At 36.5% G+C, this 20,408-nt stretch overlaps 3 protein-coding genes across 5 annotated transcripts; all 3 read right to left on the reverse strand.

Moving 5' to 3' along the window:
- Positions 1-753: 753 nt before the first annotated feature.
- On the reverse strand, positions 754-4,449 carry LOC147859268 (uncharacterized). 3 transcript variants are annotated; one of them, XR_015530406.1, is made up of 7 exons: positions 3,874-4,448; positions 2,480-2,599; positions 2,097-2,348; positions 1,871-1,978; positions 1,463-1,621; positions 1,224-1,390; positions 754-1,066 (listed from the first exon to the last, which is right to left on the reverse strand). XR_015530406.1 is itself a non-coding variant. In XM_087326559.1 (6 exons), the coding sequence occupies exons 1-6, from the start codon at positions 4,420-4,422 to the stop codon at positions 1,289-1,291; spliced, it is 1,290 nt and encodes a 429-aa protein (XP_087182685.1). In that variant the 5' UTR covers positions 4,423-4,448; the 3' UTR covers positions 754-1,288. The 3 variants fall into 3 exon arrangements, 2 of the variants coding, with proteins under 2 accessions (XP_087182685.1, XP_087182686.1); XM_087326559.1 differs by having other exon boundaries at positions 754-1,390; XM_087326560.1 differs by lacking the exons at positions 754-1,066; positions 1,224-1,390 and having other exon boundaries at positions 1,494-1,621; positions 1,903-1,978; positions 3,874-4,449.
- A 7,406-nt stretch (positions 4,450-11,855) lies between these two features.
- On the reverse strand, positions 11,856-12,867 carry LOC147859269 (uncharacterized). Its single transcript, XM_087326093.1, has 3 exons — positions 12,714-12,867; positions 12,220-12,615; positions 11,856-11,999 (listed from the first exon to the last, which is right to left on the reverse strand). Exons 1-3 carry the CDS (start codon positions 12,852-12,854, stop codon positions 11,994-11,996), a joined length of 543 nt encoding a protein of 180 aa, XP_087182219.1. The 5' UTR covers positions 12,855-12,867; the 3' UTR covers positions 11,856-11,993.
- Positions 12,868-13,392: 525 nt separating this feature from the next.
- On the reverse strand, positions 13,393-19,801 carry LOC147859270 (uncharacterized). The gene is made up of 15 exons (XM_087326300.1): positions 19,701-19,801; positions 19,352-19,472; positions 19,120-19,184; positions 18,644-18,734; positions 17,920-18,059; positions 17,561-17,667; positions 16,991-17,062; positions 16,747-16,887; positions 16,020-16,215; positions 15,817-15,917; positions 15,168-15,738; positions 14,500-14,707; positions 13,941-14,120; positions 13,712-13,817; positions 13,393-13,612 (listed from the first exon to the last, which is right to left on the reverse strand). Exons 1-15 carry the CDS (start codon positions 19,795-19,797, stop codon positions 13,460-13,462), a joined length of 2,349 nt encoding a protein of 782 aa, XP_087182426.1. The 5' UTR covers positions 19,798-19,801; the 3' UTR covers positions 13,393-13,459.
- Positions 19,802-20,408: the final 607 nt, after the last annotated feature.

Consider the following 20,408-nt stretch of genomic DNA (forward strand, 5'->3'; position numbering starts at 1 on the left):
CCTTCTTCTAACATCTGCCCCAAAATCAAAATTAAACCTCATTCAGAGGCAAAGCCCAACATATATCCACATCCATGACCTCATCACACATATCTTCTTAAATTCCTTGTGCTCAATTCATAAAGCATCTCAACTCTTTTTTTTTTTTAGTAACACTTTTATTACTAGTGGGAAACCTCAAAGTGAGGTGAAAACCGACAAAGAATAAAGAAAAATATACAAGTGTCGATTAGACACTAAAGAGCTTTAAAGCACTCAAAGTAAAGGTTGTAAATTTGGAGTGTGATGTCTCTAAGTTGCAGACATCAAATAGAGATTGCCTAAGGGATTTCTTAAAGAAGCTACCTTCATGTAATTGGTTTCAATCTAAGACCTTATTATTGCGGGCTGTCCAAATGGTCCAAAGTGCCCAAAATCGTGTTTATTGGAGAAAATAGGCATTGTCAATTAGCATCTCAACTCTCACCAACTTTATCTTCAAACAAGATTGTTCTCATCATGAGAGTTGCAATATAAATTGTTTTGCAAAGCATTACGTAACATTCACAACATGTTACCTCCATCAAATATTGTGAAAGTGTACATGGCACAATTTCTTATCATGATGATTTTCCGCTACAAAACTTCTCTTACATTACTAATAGATCTATCTACAAAGCATTATGCCAATATTGGGAATGCTCCAAGGGGGGAAGATCCATCGAGTCAAGAAAAAACAAAATTTTATTCAAATGTAAAACTGCAGTTAGAATATTACTCTTAATCATCTTGTGAATAATTGGAACTTATTTTGCATTTTCTTTTGCTTGCACAGAAGTTTAACAATGGCAAGTATATAAGAGTATTTGAGTTCACCATTCACACAGAACATGTAGGGATCATAAGAAGTACTTGAATGTATAAATCAGCCCTATATATTAAATCCAATGAACACAACCCATACAAGCCAAGGATGAATAAAAATACACCCTTTATTGGCCGGCATAGTTCACCAACTCTAGCTTAATGATCAGCATCTCTGTTGCTTGGATTGGATCTGCTTTATCTTGCTTTAGAAAAGCATTAACTACAAACAGAACATTTGTACATGTTCATTTTACCAAGGATAAAGATAAAGCAAAGGTAACAAACAAAGGCCCACATATATGGCATGCACGCATATGCATACATCTATTATCTACATGTTTATGTGTAATTCCATGTACACAAAAAACCCATCATACCAAAAACGCAACCATTGATATAGATCATGCTGAAAGTTGAGAGATGTTCTGCACTCATGATCATGTTATGGATGGTGATATTGCAAGATGTAAAGCAATAGGTCATCCAATCCTATCGTAGTTTTTCCAATGGCCTTTGCTTTGAGATGTGCAAGTAATTTCTCCCCCTGAAAGGATAATTATCCATCATATACTTGTGTGGAATGGTTAATTAACTTATATGAACGGATGGAACGAACCTGGCCAATATCAGGATTTATCCTTGCAAGGATTAGCATCCTTCGAATGTGGACCACATGCAGTTTACCATTGTTATCAACCATTGGAGATATCACTTCAAACACTTTCTTCAATAATTGCAACTGTTCGGCAGTTAAATTCTCCTTCCTTTCAACTTGCTGCAAATTGCTCAAATTCATACATATATACAATATTCTCTTTTGTAGAGCTAGCATACTATATATTTTGCAACTTCAAACTACATGGGGTTCTTTCTATAGATTCAAAAACTAACATATGTCGATTGTCCATTGAAATTCTTGAAAGGGCACCTTACTATTTTCTATGAGGTCCTTTATGTATTCAAAACTCAATACGACACAAAAAACTATTGTCCATGCAAATGATTTATAAATCTACAAACTTACAGTCTTGAACAGCACTTTGGACTTTTGATCACCTGTGCTTGTAGTTCTAAGTGCCAATATAACATCAAATATCGTCAAAACAGGATTTTGCAACTTCAATTCCACCATCTACAACCAAAAAGTCAATGTCCACCATAAGAACTGGTTTCCTCCATGTTTCATTTTCTTTTAAATAAATCTAGTTCAATGCTAACCTCAAAAAATAAGTCTTCATTAAAATGCTAACCTCAGGATGGGAAATGGCAGATGCTTCATCGAGAATTCCTTGCGCAAACAAATTTGGGCAGTATTCAAGGAGTACTTTCCCGAATAGCTTGAGATCGTCGACATCGATTTTGGAATACTGACCACTGTAAGGTTGACTTCTCAACCATTCTCCTTCAAACTTACGTCCAGCCGAAATCCAATAGAAAGTCCCCCAGCCATCTTGTGAGTCCTTGAAAAATGCACCATGATAGCAATTCCCATTCTCTAACACCTATTCACATCACACATGTAAGTACACAATCTGTCTCCCATTCCTTTGGAATCGGAAACGATGAAAGCTTTGATGAGTTTCCTTTTCCTTCCACTTCAGAATGCAGATAATGAAAATTGAGAAGATTTTACTCGTAAACCAATGCCATGTCTTCTGCCTCTTAACCAGTCTCCAGAATAGAAAGAGCCGTCCTTATATTTCATCCACCCACGTCCCCATCGCTGGTTGTCTCTCAAATCACCTTCATATTCCTGATCAAAGCACAATTTGGGAACATAGATATTTTAGTTTTTTGGGCACTACATATCTCTGTTAAACATTCCTTATTGCATACGTATCCTTGATGTGTCAGATGTGCAAATGATGTACACATGCACAAATTGTAATCAAGTTGCAGCTATTTGTGATAAAAAAGGCGTGCATTTGGATGTCAAATTTCTTTCCAATATGTGTTTCCTTCAAGTGTTCTATTCCTTCAGATTTGGATCTCAAACATAAGAGAAGTTGAGCACTTCCTCTGAGTAATGTTCTATTCATTTTACTTAAATGATCTCAAATTTCTTGAAAAAAATGTACAAATTACTAAGCAATAAACAAGAAAAAGGGGGGGATGTTTAAACAAACATACAGAACTTACTAACCAAAAGGAGAGATGTATATGCAAGCAATGCATTGCAAAACAATAACCCACAAGAAAGGGGAGATGTATATGCAAATGTACAGCATAAGCATATAAATGCACAAGATTTCACTAGCCAAAAACCAACAAGAATAAAGGGGAAATGTCATGATCTTTTGTAAGTATAGATGTACAAATTTGCAAACCGAAAAACATGACCAATAGGAGGCAATCAATCAATTACTTCCCCATCAATAAATAACTGTATTATATTGCACAAAGCCATAGGGTAATCCATCAATTGAATCTCCCACTTAATAGAAAAAGTTCAATTTACTAAGCAGAACCAGATCTTTGCTTGTCAAAGATGTACAAGCAAATGTAGAAACTGACTAGGGAAAAATCCACGAGAAATACTCCTTACATTACCTTGCATTGGTATAAATACAAAGCCTTTCTTTGTAGAAAATGTATATGCCAAATGTAAAAATTACTTCCCAAAAAACACGAAGGGACTTTTGATACCTTGTGATTGATATAAAACCAAAGAAATTTCAAAACAGGGAATACCATTACTTCAACACTGATATTGAAAACATAGAATTTTTAGGCTGGAAATGTATGTATGTATGTACAGATTTACTATTCTTTTGTTGGAAATGCATGTACAATTTTAGTGAGCAAAAAACAAGAGAAAAGGAACAATCACATTATTTTTATAAATACAATTACTGACAAAGAAACAAAATGAGGAGAAGCGGTTTCATGATTTTCGGTATATACAAAAGTGAAATATTTACACAACAATAACCAATTAAAAAAAGGGGCAACCTCATATTTTATTTGCATATATAGATTTCCTATCCAAAAAAAAAAAACAAAGAGCCAATTGTATTGATTTACTACCTCTCCATTGACATAGAAGATAGAGCCAGAGCCAGTCTTGCTACCATGGAACCATTGCCCATCATAGAGCAAATGAGAATCCTTCGAATCTGGGACGGGAATATGATGTTGTCCAAATCCATGGGGCAAACCACCAATCAAATCGCCCACATAGAAACCTCCCGAGCTGCCACCGATAATGAAACGGCCACATTCATCTCTAAAGGAAGAAGATGAGGAGAATCCGTGCTGCCCATGCCGATTCCGCTTCGTTTTAGTTCGTGAAGTGCTGGTGGCATCCACATGGGCTCTGAGAGCGCTCTGCAGGCGAACGAGGGAGGGGGGTTCGATGTCGAGGTGGAAAGCCGAAGGAGGTTTGGCAATGTCGATGACTCTACTGTTATTACTGCTGTTCTTACTGCTGTTGTTAAGGGCGCGACTTTGTGAAGCATCTTGTACATCGATCTTGGGAGAAGGAGAAGGAGAAGGAGAAGGAGAGGAAGAAATGAGGAGAGGAGGATTAAGTGGTGTTTCTTTGGTCTCCTCTGCATCCATGGCGTTGGGGCTCATTTGAAAGGAGGAGGTGGCATCCTCGCAAAGAAGAATTCATTCTCTGTCTTTTCTCTTATTATTAATTAAATTGATGAACTCGTGGAGAGGAATCAATTGAATGCAGGAGATTTGAAAAGGAATCGTTGCCATCTCTCGGATACATACATATTCATTCAGCCCAAAAGGGAGAAAAGAAGGAAAAAATGACATATATAAGTTTATAACCGCTGTTTCTTCTTTACATATGTATAAATATGTATGTATGTATGTATGTATGTATGTATAGTCAGAAGTGACGTGTCTATTATGACACAAATCATAAAGAGGGTTGGTGAGGGAATCGCGGCCACAGATGGTGCAGGTTGCTCAGAGAAGGCGCGTGCGATAAGGACGAAGGCACGAAAAATAAAGCTATGCAGAGGTCGCTCAACCCTGTCGGAGGTCGCCCAACCGTTGGGTGACCATTTTAAGCAGGTTGCCCAACTGCTTTAAGGTTTATATTGAGTTGGTCACCCAACCAACTCAATAAAAGATGCAGGTTGCCCAACCGTTTATTTTTAAAGCGGTTGGGTGACCAGTTTAAGCAAGTTGCCCAACTGCTTTAGGGTTTATATTGAGTTGGTCACCCAACCAACCCAATATAAAGATGTAGGTTGCCCAACCGATGACTATAAAAGCCTGTAACCTGTCATTATCTCTCATTTTTTCAAACGAGATTGACATGTTCCTTTTGCCGGGAAAGAGTTGGGCGTCAGGCGGCCTGCAATCAACATACACAATCTCCTCCATCACGACATACACAACAATCAATCTCCTCCATCACTATTCCCAGGTATGTACTAAACCCTATCACATCACTTTTTCTATTTTTTTTACATGTGGTAGGAATAGTTGAGGGATTAGGGTTTGGAGTAGTTGAGGGATTACAAGGATAAGTAGGTTGAGTTGGTCACCCAACCGACTCAATAAAAGATGCAACTCAATAAAAGTTTATTCAATCATCTCTCTTTTTCCACGTTGGGGTGTTTCACAAAGTTCACTTGTAGACTGCGTTTCATGGATGAAAGGACATTACAAAGTCTGGCTTCTTTGAGATCTGTTCAGAATACGTAGAGTGGAGCAATGTTGCCTTCATTTTGTCTAAGCTCCCTCATTATTTTGTGCTTTAGAAGTATATTTATTTAATAAAGCATGCTTTCCTATGAAATGTAACTGTAGTGTATAACATATATTTACTATGAAGTGCAATAGTAGTGTAGGCAACTTCAATTCGAAATTACATATCACAAAGCAGAATGTGGCATATTGCCATTTCTAGCCTGTTTTGTAAATGTTATAGCATGTTGCATATATAATAGGGTTGCTTGATGGGGTGGGTAGATGTTGTGAATCATGATTAGTCGAGGCATGGCAACAAATAATCGATTACAAACAAATATCAAATGTTGGTGTGATTAAGATCACAATTTGTGATATTTTGTGTATAAGATATGGCGAATGAGGTTAGTGAAGTGTGAAGATGGTAGACAAGAGTAATGTAAATGGGTTTTTCTTGATCAACATAGTAAGGTTCTGATTTTGGCTATGATGATGATTTTTGCTTGTTTTTTGGGATTCAGTTTGCATTGCTAGAAACTTGGGTTATAGCTGAAATTATAGAAAAATACTAACCATTTTTGGGGGGATTTTGGGTTTCATTCGACATTGTTACAACTTAGACAAATGTTGCAATTCGAATTAATGTTAAACTATTCATCTTTAGGGACTAGGGCCTCATCCTACATAAACTTAATCATGTAAAAAGCACTCATTTTATAGGACATTGGGATTTGAGTCTCATTCTTGCTTAATCTAATTATTGCAACACGATAAGTAAGATATAACATATGGGGAGATTTGGAAGTGAGGGATTAGGGTTTCGGGTTTAGGATTTAATGATTTGCTTGCTTAAACTTAATATTGTGTGTGTTTGAGTATTAAATTCAAAAAATGTTTGATTACTTGAATGGTGGTAGATGGCTTCCAAGTCCAAGTACAAAGATTGGTGGGATTTCGATAACAGTGACATATATCCTACTCAAGTGAGGTATGTCACAAACCAATCTCCCCTAATACTGGTTTAGGGTTTAATGCATGTATGTTGACTCGTGATTTGTTAAAGGGTCTTCATTAGAAGACATTGGCGAAGTTCGTCAGCCGACATGTGTACGAGTGGGGACAAAATGGATCAGACACATGCGCCTCAAATCGAGCCCATACATGCCATGGCAACATTCGACCAAGATGCTCCTCCAAATGATATGTGGATTTGGTGTCGTTGCAATATGTCAATCTTAAATATGTAACACATACAGAAGGAACAGATGCTCCTCGCCCAGACTCGTTGTATAAGGTTGGAAGAGATGCAAATGGAAACAAGGCCCGTGCGTGTATCTATACTCAGTATTGCCGCCTTTCGCCAAGGTGGTATCGCAAAAAAAGTGACATGGAATCACATTTACGTAGGGAACATGGAATAGACATAGTCCTACCACAAGGGATGCGTATAGAGGAGGAGGGTATTCCGGGGGCATGCTTTAATAGTTATGAGCGTCAGAGATCACTCAGAAGATTCATGGACCCCGAAATCAATACAACAGAAATCGGCAAACATATATCCAAAAGTTGAAGGTTAGGGTTGTTTCGAGGTACAACTCTATTCCTGCTTGTGGGGGAGTTCTTGCAAGGATGGATATCTCCGACTTTTGTAAGTGTAATTGCAATGCCTTATTCATGCGGATTGTGTATAGATGTGTTCTTATACATATTTGGTGACAGGGCACAGAGATATGGTTCACCAAACGCGAAGTGGATTCACTTCAGATTCATGTGGGCGAGTGGGCACGAAGGGTACTAGGATTTGCACCTACGACCGGTGGCTCCATATTGTAAATTTTGTGAATGTTGTTTTCAACACAGATTTTGCTATAGAGCTGATGTTGTAACTATATTTTGGAATCCACACAAATTTTGTATAGCGAAAATCGACTCATTGTATATCGCGATTACTTATTAATGGAAATGTTGTTTACAACAAGTGTTTATCTCAAGTTGATTTGTTGTTTTAAACCAATCTAAAGTTGTGATCTAAAGTTGATTTGTTGTTTTAAACCAATCTAAGTTGTGATCTAAAGTTGATTTGTTGTTTTAAAAGTTTCGCAAGTTGTGATCTCCAATAGATTTGATGTTTTAACCAATCTCAAGTTGTTTATCTCAAGTTGGTTTGTTGTTTTAAACCAATCTCAAATGTAAACCAATTGATTCGCGAAAAAGCTAATATCTTCGAAAGAGCTGATTTAAAAAAGTTGTTTTAAACCAATCTATCTCCCAACCCTTGTAAAAAACATCAATGGTAATAAACCAAGTTGCCCAAACCTCTTAAAATTAATTCTCTTTTGATATGGTCACCCAACCAGGTTGCCCAAACCTCATAATCCAGGTTCCCCAACCTCCTTTAATATGGTCACCTAACCATAATCCAGGGCAGAAAACAAACCAATTTGGCTTGCCATTATATGCAGTTGTGGCCCCAAATGCCATGGGAGTTGGTATCCCATTATGGTACATGATATGTAGTTCTGATAAGGGGTCTAACCATGAGCAAGTAGCTTTAGAAACTTGCTTGAGAGTCATATTCGCACGGATGCCCAATGTGAGGCCAAATGCCATAGTCATCGATAAAAGTTGGACATCATATAACGCCATAAGTAATGTGGTTGCAACAGAACGATTATCTTGGATAGTTACAAATGGGCAAAGGTCGCAAACACATTGTCGACTTTTGTTGTGTCACTTCCACGCAAAAAAATCATGGTTGGACAACTTGTTGCCAAAGGTAAGTGCAACTGAGAGAAACCATCTTTATAATTGAATGTGCCAACTCATGCAATGCATTACGGAATCCACATTCAATGCCCAATGTGAGGAGTTAAAGGTAGAATATGCAAACAAGCCAAGTGTTTGGGAATATATAGAAGGAGGATGGTGTGGCTTGACATGTGTGTGGAGGAAACTGTGGCCCAAATTTGGTAGAATGTTCAACTACGGACATGTTGACACTACCAATCTTGTGGAGAGACATTGGCAGTTTATCAAATATACTGCCTTAAGAGGGAGGATAAATCGATCAATTACCGATCTTGTGCATGTTTTAATCGGGGACAGTCAAACTGGCACTTGCATCTGGGGTACTGTCATTGAATGGTACAAGCAACGACAAGAAATATGTGAGAGTGGTAGATTTGCACCACGTGCAAATTGTAGGCATCAAACAACAAGACTTTAAAGAGGCCGAAAGGCTACTAGAGAAGTATGAAACTAATGATGTGACAATGCATATTGTGGACGAGCCCCGATATTGGTTTAAAATATTGAGCTTGACAAAACTGAATGTATGGTATAATGTATCGCTCCAATGTTCATATTGTGATGGCCAAGACCCTACGAGTAAATGTAAGCATATACTTGGCATCAGGATGATTATTGAGAGGCACGTGCCACATATATGTGGGTCGTTGCCTTTTATAGATCATGCAACCGATATGCGTAATGACCATTTCACAGAGACGGAAGTGGAGACAGAGGTAGAACTAGTCGAGGAGACAAACCCTATAACATCACAAATGGAGGAATGGGAGTCGAAAATACAAACGGTTGAGGGGGCTATTCAATGTCTTAGGCAAGGGTTACAATCCCTCGACCGTGCAACAATTTTGGCATGTATGGAGTCCATTGAAGAAATAGGTCAGACGCTAGTGTATCACCTAGGTGCACTAAAACCAACCAATAAAGAAGACCGTGGATCCATAGGGTGTAAGCAAGCAATTGGTGCAAAAAGGGGAGCATCAATCAACATTTCACAAGATCTTATTAGCAGCTCCCCAAACACTTCCAAGGCACACACAGGAAAAATGCAAAGAGGCACAAGTCGAGCTAGGATGTGGTTGCCAATATGTGCAATAGAGAAGATGTGATGTTTGCATTGCGATGCCTTGACCTTTAGACCACGGGACTCAAATGTTGATTGTTGCAAGAATTGTGGTCGCATCTTGCCATCATCTCTGGATGAGCCATAAACATAGCTTGAGTGGTTTTGCGGACCGATGCATTTGGGTTTACAATGTTTCAAGTAGATTTATGTTGATTTATGAGTGCATTTGGGAGTATGTCATATGTTGATTTATGTTTTAAGTTTCCTGTTTCAAGTATGTCATCCTTTGATTTGGGTTTACGGTGTTTAAAGTGGATTTACGTTCTCTGTTTTAAGTTTTATGTTTTTTAACTTTTAACTTTTATGTTTTAATATGATTATTTGTTTTAACATAAGTATGGTAAAGATCGTCGATTTTGAATAATTTAAGGTTGGATTTTGTGACTGTTTGATATGTTATTGTAAGTTTTAAGGGTAATGAACAAGCTTATTTGAAGATTTTGGTCGAAACGATACATTTGGTTGGGCAACCTGCAAATGTCAGGGTTGGGTGACCTAAAATGGTTGGGCGACTTGCAACAGTCAGAGTTGGGCGACCTCTAACAACTTTTTTTTTCGCGCATTCTTCCTTATCGAAATCTGACGGTGTAGATCGCACACGCCTTCCTTTAAGCGACCTGCACCGTCTGTGGCCGCGATTCCCTCGCCATCCCTCTTTATGATTTGATGCACAATAGACACGAGCAGTCAGAAGCCTTGTTTCATCTACACATATAAAGACATATATATATATATGGCACATAGTTTCTCCTATTTCCCTCACGTGGGTTTTCCGCTATTTTGTGAATGCCCCTCTACCCACCCACCCCATCCCAATGCCAGGATTTTATCCTTCCAATGTCCATGGTCATATTCCCTCCTCTAAAAGAGATGGATGGATGGATGGATTTTTTTATTGTCTTCGGAGCTCAAATATGACCTATGCAACCAAAATTATTACATTTCATGTAATACATGGGAATGTGGAGTAGTGACTCTCAATGTTTCACGTTTACCAATGAATGTTGCAATCGAGAGAGTGCACATTGTGGTTGTAAGAGAAATTCGTGCAAGGATTGGATTTGTGTGTGTGTGTGTGTGTGTGTGTGTGTGTGTGTGTGTGTGTGAGAGAAAGAGAGAGAGAGAGAGAGAGAGAGAGTACAAATGTCAAACAAATCATTTAATTGCTCAAGCAACACATGTACTCGTAAATTGCTCAAGTGGCACATGTAATTTCACAAGAGGGAGGTTGAACAAGGGCAATATCAATATCATTTAAACTACAAGGTTTCACAATGTATTATCTAAAAACGTATACTTGAGATTCCATTTGAAGGAAAATCGTACTCGTCACAATTTTAGCCCGTGTCAACAATTTAAAAATGATTAGGTCCTCCAATGTACCTTGGAAGAAAATCTGGTAAAATCAAAGGTAGGTCATTTAAGAAAATAGTTTCGAAGCATTTTTAGCTCATTGTACCCTTAAAAGAAACTTGGACCACATTTGCGTTAAAAACTTAGCTTTGTGTACCTACCTACCCATATAGCAATGCATGATAATTCCGCTAAGGGTGAATTACATTGACAAATTTGGGGAGTCATACCTCAGAGCAAAAAACTCGTCAACATTTTACTTGAGAAAGATAAAGGGCATGTATTGGACCAACTCCCTACCTACATATCAATGTTATAATTCTATAGTGGGATACATTACATCAACCAATTTGTGAAACTTGGACGAAATGAAAGGGTGTTCACAATCACTAAGCAAAAAACTTGATCACATTTACCCATGAAAAAACAAGAAACGGTTTGCCAACCATGATTACTTAACTTAATCCACAATATATCAACATGAAACAAATTCATTCAACATCAATTTGATTTGGAATCAATCAATTAGCTTGCGAAACATGTAGATGAGGCATTGCTAGTGTCGACTATCCTCGGTTGTGACACCACACATGAAGCTTCTCGCAATGGTGGCATGCATTATGGGTATAACTCAGCCCCATGGAATGTATATTAATGGGCCCTTTTTTCTAGTTAAGATGTATAAGAAACGTTTTTTCTACCTAACTAATGCGTATGGATGCACTAAAGCACTCAGCATTTCATTATCCGCATGCATTGCTCGATACACAACAACTCAGTCTTTGTGATTATGGATTGAGAATATAATCTCGGACCATCCTCTTTAGAAGATAGGTGTGATATTAGTCTCCCACATGCAAGCCATCAACCGTTTATATAGATAGTAAAACACTTGAAACACTTCACTATGCCTTCAATTTAATAAAGCCCAACGTAGTGAGTATTTCAGTGCACTATCTTTGGCAGATGTTATTTCAAACATTTGAATTATAATTCAAATCCGCAACATAATTTCCCTAAATTGTTTATACACACACACACACACACATACATACTATATATGAATATATAACTAATTCCTTATATTTTCATTTCTGCAACCGTAAATTTGTACATAGGTAGGAAACCTTGGACAATGTTGTATGGGCCACACTCTATTTCCAATCCAAATGCCCAATTGAAGCCCAAAATGGCTTTCGATCAAGTTTTAGACCTGTGTATAAAAGGTAAATTGCTTATGTATAAATTTGTCGTTCTTGGGCGTGTTTCATAAATCTTTACTTTAACTAAATCCAGAAAATTATATTTGGCCTTCATGATTTCAAACCCAATTTATCCATAGAAGACCAAATTTAGCTTTGATAATTGGAAGTGTCATATCTATGTTCAGAAAAATTAGCCTTGACTGCATATTAGATAGATAGCGAGAAAACCTGTGTATTGATGCCGGTTCTCGAGGGTGCAAGCTCGACCTCTGCACTAGAATGTTCAGGTTTCCATACTCTAAATCCGGTGGATTGACCTTTTCTGGCAGAGATTCTGTTCTTTCCAGCAAAAAGAGGTGATATAGCTGAGTTAATAGCCATGGAAGAGGAACATCCAGAATTTGCTAGCGGATCATTTCTATTAGGAGAAATATTAAGCCCTGAAGCGATCTGAAAGAGAAGGACATTTTGTGCCTTTGTTGTTATGGCATCAGTTTTACCATATTTCTGAGAGACTTCTGATTCTTGTCGTTTTCCCTCGAAGAGTAGTTCAGAGCTTTTCATACAACCTACATGCATTTGCTGACAAAGCTCCAAGGTATATAAGATTGCAGATAAGCCTTTCTGCGGGAATGGAAGAGGGCAAATGTACAGGATCTTCTGAACTTCTGGCAATACAACCCTTATAAGAGAATACATAATCAGAAATTAAAGTTCCCAACCTGAATTTTTTCATTAGTTCTCCAAAGTTCATCCAATTGTTCTTTAGTCCTCGTCTTTTCATTTGAAAGTTTAATGTATCCATAACTTGCATCCTGGGGAAACCAAGATATTTTTATGACCAGTTTCAATTTTAAAAGCATTTTCGTTTCTTTTGATCTAATCCATAAGTTGGCTTTTACCTCAACAAGTTGTATGCTTTTCAATAAATGGTCCCATGTGCAACCAAGATCCCTATTTTACAGATAAGGTTGTTACCGTTAAGATCCCAGATTCTAAAGGAAGTCAATCTGAATTGATGAATAAAATGTCTTGCGAAAAAAACTAAATGTGAAATGAAGAGGATATAGAATACATCATTGGATTGATCAAATACTATGTCGAGAAATTATATATGTTAAAGTTGATCATGCGGATTTATGAAAAAACATACAGTTTCATTATATGTTAAATTTGATCATGTGGATTTATGAAAAAACATACAGCTTCATTTGTAATATCTCATCTATTTATAATAATGTAAAGATGGATAATAAGTAGAAAGATTGCAATGTGGATTAGAATCTATTGAGATATATAAAGAAATCCATCTACTGGTGGAATACCATTTACGTTATATGACATAATTTATCAACTTACTTTCTCCTTGTCACTATATAATCTGAGTTTTTCGCTGTTTCCATTCTATAATGTTCATCAATAATCTGCATTAACTGATCAAAGAATTAGACATAAATTTATATAAGCATTATACATCATCCATGAAGGTGAAACACCATCTTCCATGGGTTGATACAAATTTATAACAATGAATGAATGAATGCATCCTAGCTGCTAGGTTTCCAGCTGTCCATCTAATCCGAAGACGTTCTTTTATCTCCAATAATGTCTTTATCATCTCCTACAACATCATTGAATAGTCTCTGTTAAGAGATTCCATGGATTAAAATCTGTGTTTTTTGTTTTTGTTTTGGTTTTACTTCTAAACAATCTTTGTTACCTCTGATTGTTTTGTGATGTTTTCCTTAAAAGTTTTGAAGGTTGGCGAAAACTCAGAGTCTGTGTCATGGCTCCCTTTTATTTGACGTGCTAGGGATTGCATTTGGCTGCAGTTTAGAATATCACATTGATCAACAGAGTTGTTTCAAATTATTATCATGATATGTCCATGAACATCCCGACTATTCTGCATGACAGTGAAATTCAAAGAGTGGAAATACTGGGTTTACCTCTTCAGATTCATGAAATCTTCTTTGAGACGATGACATATAACTTTGTCTTCCTCAACTGTTAAGGTTATCTGGGTGGTTTCAGACACTTGCAGCTTGAGGGGAAGCTGATTTGAGACTAGTCCTGTGTACTCACTAGACTTCTTTGCTGCTTCATCTAACGAAGTTCTCGAAGTTGACCTGATTCCACAAGATGATAAACTAAGATAAGGTGGCACTATGAATGGAAAAAAATACTAAACTTCTAGTCTCGCATACCATGTAGATTTAGAAAACTTTCCAATAAGCTTTAGCAGCATAATGAATTAAAACAAAACACTGCCCTTGTTTAAACTCTAGCCTTACCATACCACATAGGCTTAATATAAAGGAGCAGGAAATGCTTACACAATTTTTATATAGATAACAACATTTAATAGCATTATTTCTCTCTGGGGGGGTACTTCTTTTGGCGGAATATAAAGTGGGGGGGTACTTCTTTTGACTTTAAAAATTCCTATTCGATCAATACGATGTCTACACAGATACTAAAAATACAAAGGGTTCATAGGGTACCGACCTTTCATTGCCTTCTTTCTCCAACAGTATTATTGGAGAATTTTCTTGCAACCCTGGTCTTGACTGATTTGCTTGATCAATATCACATTCCTCTGAATTTGTATGTTTTCTATACCCAAAATCTTTACTACTTGAATTAATATTGGCCTGGGGGGTTTGATAAACAATCCTTTTCCTTGTGCCCCATCGTGTTGGCAAACGATAGCCATCTAAAAGTTTCATAAATGATGTTAGTTTTAGATGAAAACAATCAAAATATTTACATTTCTAGGGGCCAAAAAAACTCTCTAAAGATACCAGTGCAGCCTTCTTTATTTCCTGAGATACCCCTAAGTTTTTATTATTCAGGGAATGCTCTTGATCAACCGCTTTCAAAGAGAAAAAAATCTCACAGTTTGATAGCTCAGATGGCACATGGAATTTTCGGGAAGGGGATGAATTGACCAAAATATAAGTGATGAAAGGTATCCGATTGTAATTCCTCTTTCAGGGGTTGACCAAGGGCATTTGGGGAGATAACGGAAATTCATGGACATTTGCGGAGATAACAAAACCTTGTGGGCATTTGGGCATTTGGGGAGATACTGGAAAGACTGAAGGGTATATTTGGAGTGTTTTCCTCAAAACTTTACGCGTGGTCAGTTGTGAGGAGAGAAGTAAAAAAAGTACCTTCATTTGGTGAATAGTTATCTTTATAATCGTGTTCTATCATTATGCTGGATTTTTTGAGCTTCCTTCTGAACAATTGAGGACTCGCTGTTCCTGTTTCACTATAGGTAATTATAGTAGCAATTTGGTGTTCTGGTGATACCTGCATTTCGTCCTTCTGCAGTGATTCAGGATGAGCTAAACTAGGTTTCTTCAGAAGACATTTAGTAACATTCCCATCAATACTACACTTGAATTGGTTTTCATTGTCTTTTCTACAATGATCCACGTTAGGACACATTAACCAAAATGTTTCAAGATGGTGACGATCGAAATATTCACTGCGAGATATCTGACGCTTCAGAACCTTTTCTGCTACATTTTGCAACATGACAAAGCATCCATCTAGATGTATAACTGGCCTTGATCTCCTCACCAAGTTGTTGTAAATTGTATTTCCTGACCTTTTCTTCTCTGCTGATTTATTATCTGGGGTCAAACAGTTATATTGCAGTCGTTGGAAATGCTTAATGTTTAAAGATGACATTCTTGGATATGTGATGGTGACTTTATCCTTCGATGATTTGCTCACCTAGTGTTCACCAACAAAATGAATGCATTATTATCTGACTCACCAACTGTAATGCCTTCCAGTGGTATACCTCCTTACCATTGCAACTCGAAGCAACCTAAGGCCTCTTGGAGCACTTGGAGGCAAATGCTTGTGCTCTATTTCATATGCATTACCAGCACTGATCTTTATGACAGGTTCTGTCAAATCAGTGCAATCAATCTCAGATATAGCTAAAGAGAAAAACTTGTATGACTTGGTGCTTGATTTTAACTTGTGTATATTTGAAACTATTATATAACCTTCGGTTGCCTTTCTCTTTAAGGGAGTCTTTTCTGTTGTATTTGATTCCGTTGCAAAATCTTTTCGTTTCTTTTTCATAATTTGCTCGTGGGATTCCTTGTGACTTGGAGGAGCATTCACCTTTGTAGGTTTCAGGAATGCATTATCCACTTTTCTTTGTATATTTTGCTTCAAATACCGTAGGTGATTATTGAACTGCATTATGAATCACACACTATGATATTTGAATTTACGTTTCCCAACCATTACTCATATGGAAAATCTCCTAGAAAACCTTGAATTTCCTTTACCAATTCCAGAATAACCCTAAATTTTCTTTATTTATCCAAATTCCCCTTTGGTCTAGCAGCCCTTGCTATTTTACTATTCTCGAATTGGCTGCGGATTCCAGGGGACTCACTCCAAACAATTTAGGGCGGCGATTCCACAAGGGTAAAATTTTTTTGGGGGGGATGGGGGTTTAGGGAACAATAGCACGAATCATTGAGAAAGATGGGATGAACTCAGCTAATATATAGTTGCTCACACATGCACGCGGCTGAGGAAATAAAGAAACAAAATACGGGCATTTTATTTATAATCATATTAACATACAAGTAAAAAATAATGTGTTTTGGTTTCTTTCTGGTTTAAATACTTCCATTTTTCCTCGAAGAAATTTAAAATATGCAGTGATATTTTAAAGCTTCCGAATGGCCATCTGGAATTTTTATTAAGAATACTCACGAGTGAAAATGATGTTATTGAATCAACTCTCTTTTGCCACTTAATTTGATCTTTGAAGACTTGCAAGCCATTCTCCACTTCAATTAGAAGTTGTTTTAGATCCTCTAAAGTCATTGTGTTTTTTGCTTTGAGAACCCAAGGCTGAAGAAACATAGTATACATATTTCAATGTCAGATCTCACAGAGAATTATATCATGGACATGATTGAATTAACACTAACGGCAAGGAACGCTAAAAATATACCAGTCTTTTGGCCAGTGACCACTCTGCTCGTGTTACTTCTAGAGGTACATTTCGTTCAACATTCAGAAGACGCTGTAATTACATGATCATTGTATGAATCAAATCTTTTATAAACTTGAGACCATTGTGTGAATCATTACAACTTTAACAAGAGATCATCATGGGAATCATTACAAATTTAAAGAGATGCCATCCTTTGAATCATTGCAACTTTATGAGAGACTATTGTATATTGAATCAAGCCTTTAACAGATGGCATTATATGATTATTAAGTCTTCAACTAGAGAGCATTGTATACTGAATTAGGTCTTTGTATGAAACATTAAATCTTTAACCACAAATCAGTGTATGCTCTCTCTTTAACTAAAGAGAGATCATTGTTTTGAATCAAGTATTTGTATGAAACATTAAATCTTTATCTACGGGACATTGTATGAATATTCATCTAACCTTTAACGAGAGAACAATGTTTGAACCTAATCTTTTTTTACCTTTTGCTAGCATTATAAAGAGATAAAGTAGAAACAGAAATTGTCTTAAATCCACAGAAAAGGAGAAAAAGGTTTTACATTGGCAAGGTCTTTGGCAATGACGATGCCTTCGTGGCTGATGCGATCACCATGTTTTCCATCTTCAATATCATGCATGTCTAGATATGGCAAACCTGCTACATGCCCTAATACATACATACATACATACATACATACATACATACATACATACATATATATATATATGAAACACAGAAGGTCATGAATATATACATATCCATACATTGTTATGTGTGAGTGGCGTGTGTAATCAATTTCATGATGATTCATAAGCTTGGTTCATTTTCATAAGCTTAATTAAGAAGCTGCTCTTGTTAATATTAATTCATTCCACTTATATAAATTATAAGACAACATTACATCATTGATCGCCATACCTGCAAGATCGTCCTCCTGGATTGTGGCAAAATTTCCATTAATCATAACACTAGAATCAGCACTTGTAATAGAGTAAGAATATCCACAGGCATATAATATGTCTTGGCTAATTATTTTGGCGTGGCCACCTGCATTATTTCTGTTCATCCAGCTCGCGATTGTAAGCAATTAAATGATGACAGCTCAGAAAACATTATTATAAGGTTTTCAGCCTCAAATCATCTTCGTTTGTAACGAATATAAATATTTCATGCATCCCCATCAAACGTTGTCATATATACAAATTGCTGTACTTCATATAATATGTTCACAATCCACATCATTAAAAAAACTTATCTCTTAACAAATTAGGATCTGATTTATAGTCAATTTCATTAGTAATTTTCAGTATCTATTTCAATTCATTATGTTCATAATTAATCACCTCATCTATAACCTAATCCATGGTTGAAACAATATAGAAGACGTATCAAGTTTTTTATTCCCTTTTAATGGACTTCTTTATCAACTTCTCTCTGCAAATTAGGGTCAGCTATTGATAGCCGATTTTGTTTATTCAGCGTATGTGTTCTCCAGTAATGTAGACTGCTTGTATGTAATCAAGAGACGATTTCTCAGCAATGAGGTGGGATATAACTAAATAAAGATAATAATAGAATAGCATAGAACAGAATAGAATAAGATAGATGAATTGACTCATGTGAAGGTACTCATAGATCATGCCTTGTTCTCACTCTCAAGTAGTCGTCTCTCCACATAACGTTGCATCTCCCTACTATCGACTCAACCAGCTGAGAGTCGTAATACTGCGTGTCTGTTAAATCAAAAAATATGTCACATATTCTTGTAAATTAATTTGTTTCATTCATTCTCATCGTCTGATTCATGAGCGCATAATAAGAATGAAAATTCTTTCGGTTTCTTCTTCAACAACATTATCATCTCATTAAAAATTAAAAATGTTCCTTCTTCTTCCTCTTCTAATGAGGACATTTAGTGGTAAATATTGGACGCTAATTCCTGTAGATTCGTTAAATTAATAGTTCATTCATTCGTTAAGGCAACATCATCACCATCCGATTCATGGGCAAAAAATATGATCCGTCCGTTACTACTGAAAACTCTAGTTCTTCTAATATTGAAAATATCTCGGCGTAAAAATTGACCATTTTTAATTAGTTTCAAGTTAATAGAGATACGGTAAACTTCATTTTGAAGAGGTTGCAATGGCGGATCGTGTTGAAGATCATTTGGACGATAGAACCTGGATTGAATATCAATCAGAAACTAGCATTAATTAATTCGTTAGTTACACACACACTGCATTTATTCATTCGTTAGTTTGCAGAGAACATCTACAGGCGACTAAAATGAAAATTAATCAAGATAAAAGAAGTTCAAGGTATGAAAAGAAGAAATTTGTTTGGTTACCAGCGAACTTGAATCCATTTCAAGGCATTGTCGGCATCTTCATACATACTCTCAACCCTGGCTATGTAAAGGTCTGATTTACTGCGAGGTACTTTGGATGGAAGAAGATGAACATAGTCGCCTGAGGTTAATTTGGTTTTGAAGCCAATTAATTAGATCAGATCTTATACATTTTGATGTCTAAATTTTGACAGACAAATTACAAAGAATTATATTAAATTTCTTTCATTTTCTTTCATATGTCTATGACGAGAAGATCGATTCATTTGAGATGAATGTAGAATAATTATGACCGTATCAACTAGCATGATCAGATTCCTGACGGAGTGAACATTTTATAATTATTTACCTGTTGAAACACATTCTCCGGAGACAATCCGGCACGCACAGAACACCTTTCTCCCTCTAATCTCTTCTATTTGAGGGCTTAACCACTTGGTTTTCATGGTATATTTATGTAATTTATATTCTTTTAATTTCCTGCTGCGCAGTTAAAACCTGCAATATATTTAGCAAACATACATGTTGAAAAACTCATATATGGTAAGTAATGGCAGTACTCGATTCAGGAAATAAAAGCCATGTGAGGTGAGGTTAAAACAAGTACTCAGAGCCGATGTAAAGTGTACATGTAGGAATAGTATATACAAATGTAAGAGGAAAGAGAATCAACTATGGGCCGGTGCAGACAATAATTCAGGATCGTTTTAATAAGGGAAATTAAGCGTCCAAAGCAGACCATGGCGAGGTGAGAATCATTAATCTCACAGATCATATGCATTATTGCGGGATGTCGTTATAGTAATATAAAGAGCAAGGGAATTAAGGCTCCAGAAAACAATATATTTTGTCCAGTAGGAATAAAGACAAAGTGTGAATGGCAGGATCTCTCTCTCATAAAAGAGTGGATCTTTAACGAGTTAGACTGAAAATCACAACATATATAAGACATCGCAAGAGAATTTAATTAAATAGCACAAGAGAATCGTATTATAATGTGACCAAATCATATGATTTTTGTAAGCAACCGTTTATGATGTGGTACTGATGAATCTGA

Source organism: Azolla caroliniana, unplaced genomic scaffold, assembly GCF_043228905.1.
Source record: "Azolla caroliniana isolate FFs.n. ecotype wild unplaced genomic scaffold, voAzoCaro1.0.p SCAF_10, whole genome shotgun sequence".
Lineage (NCBI taxonomy): Eukaryota > Viridiplantae > Streptophyta > Polypodiopsida > Salviniales > Salviniaceae > Azolla > Azolla caroliniana.

Coding starts and splice junctions, on each gene's coding strand:
- LOC147859268 (XM_087326559.1), bottom strand. CDS start 4,422: ATGAGCCCCAACGCCATGGATGCAGAGGAGACCAAAGAAACACCACTT. Junction 2,600..3,873: donor TCTTCTATGTCAATGGAGAG/GTAGTAAATCAA, acceptor TGCTTTGATCAG/GAATATGAAGGTGATTTGAG. Junction 1,391..1,462: donor TAAATCCTGATATTGGCCAG/GTTCGTTCCATC, acceptor TTATCCTTTCAG/GGGGAGAAATTACTTGCACA.
- LOC147859269 (XM_087326093.1), bottom strand. CDS start 12,854: ATGCTTTTAAAATTGAAACTGGTCATAAAAATATCTTGGTTTCCCCAG. Junction 12,616..12,713: donor GAACTAATGAAAAAATTCAG/GTTGGGAACTTT, acceptor CCATTCCCGCAG/AAAGGCTTATCTGCAATCTT.
- LOC147859270 (XM_087326300.1), bottom strand. CDS start 19,797: ATGAAAACCAAGTGGTTAAGCCCTCAAATAGAAGAGATTAGAGGGAGA. Junction 19,473..19,700: donor CGGAGAATGTGTTTCAACAG/GTAAATAATTAT, acceptor AATTAACCTCAG/GCGACTATGTTCATCTTCTT. Junction 17,063..17,560: donor TTGCCAAAGACCTTGCCAAT/GTAAAACCTTTT, acceptor ATGTAATTACAG/CGTCTTCTGAATGTTGAACG.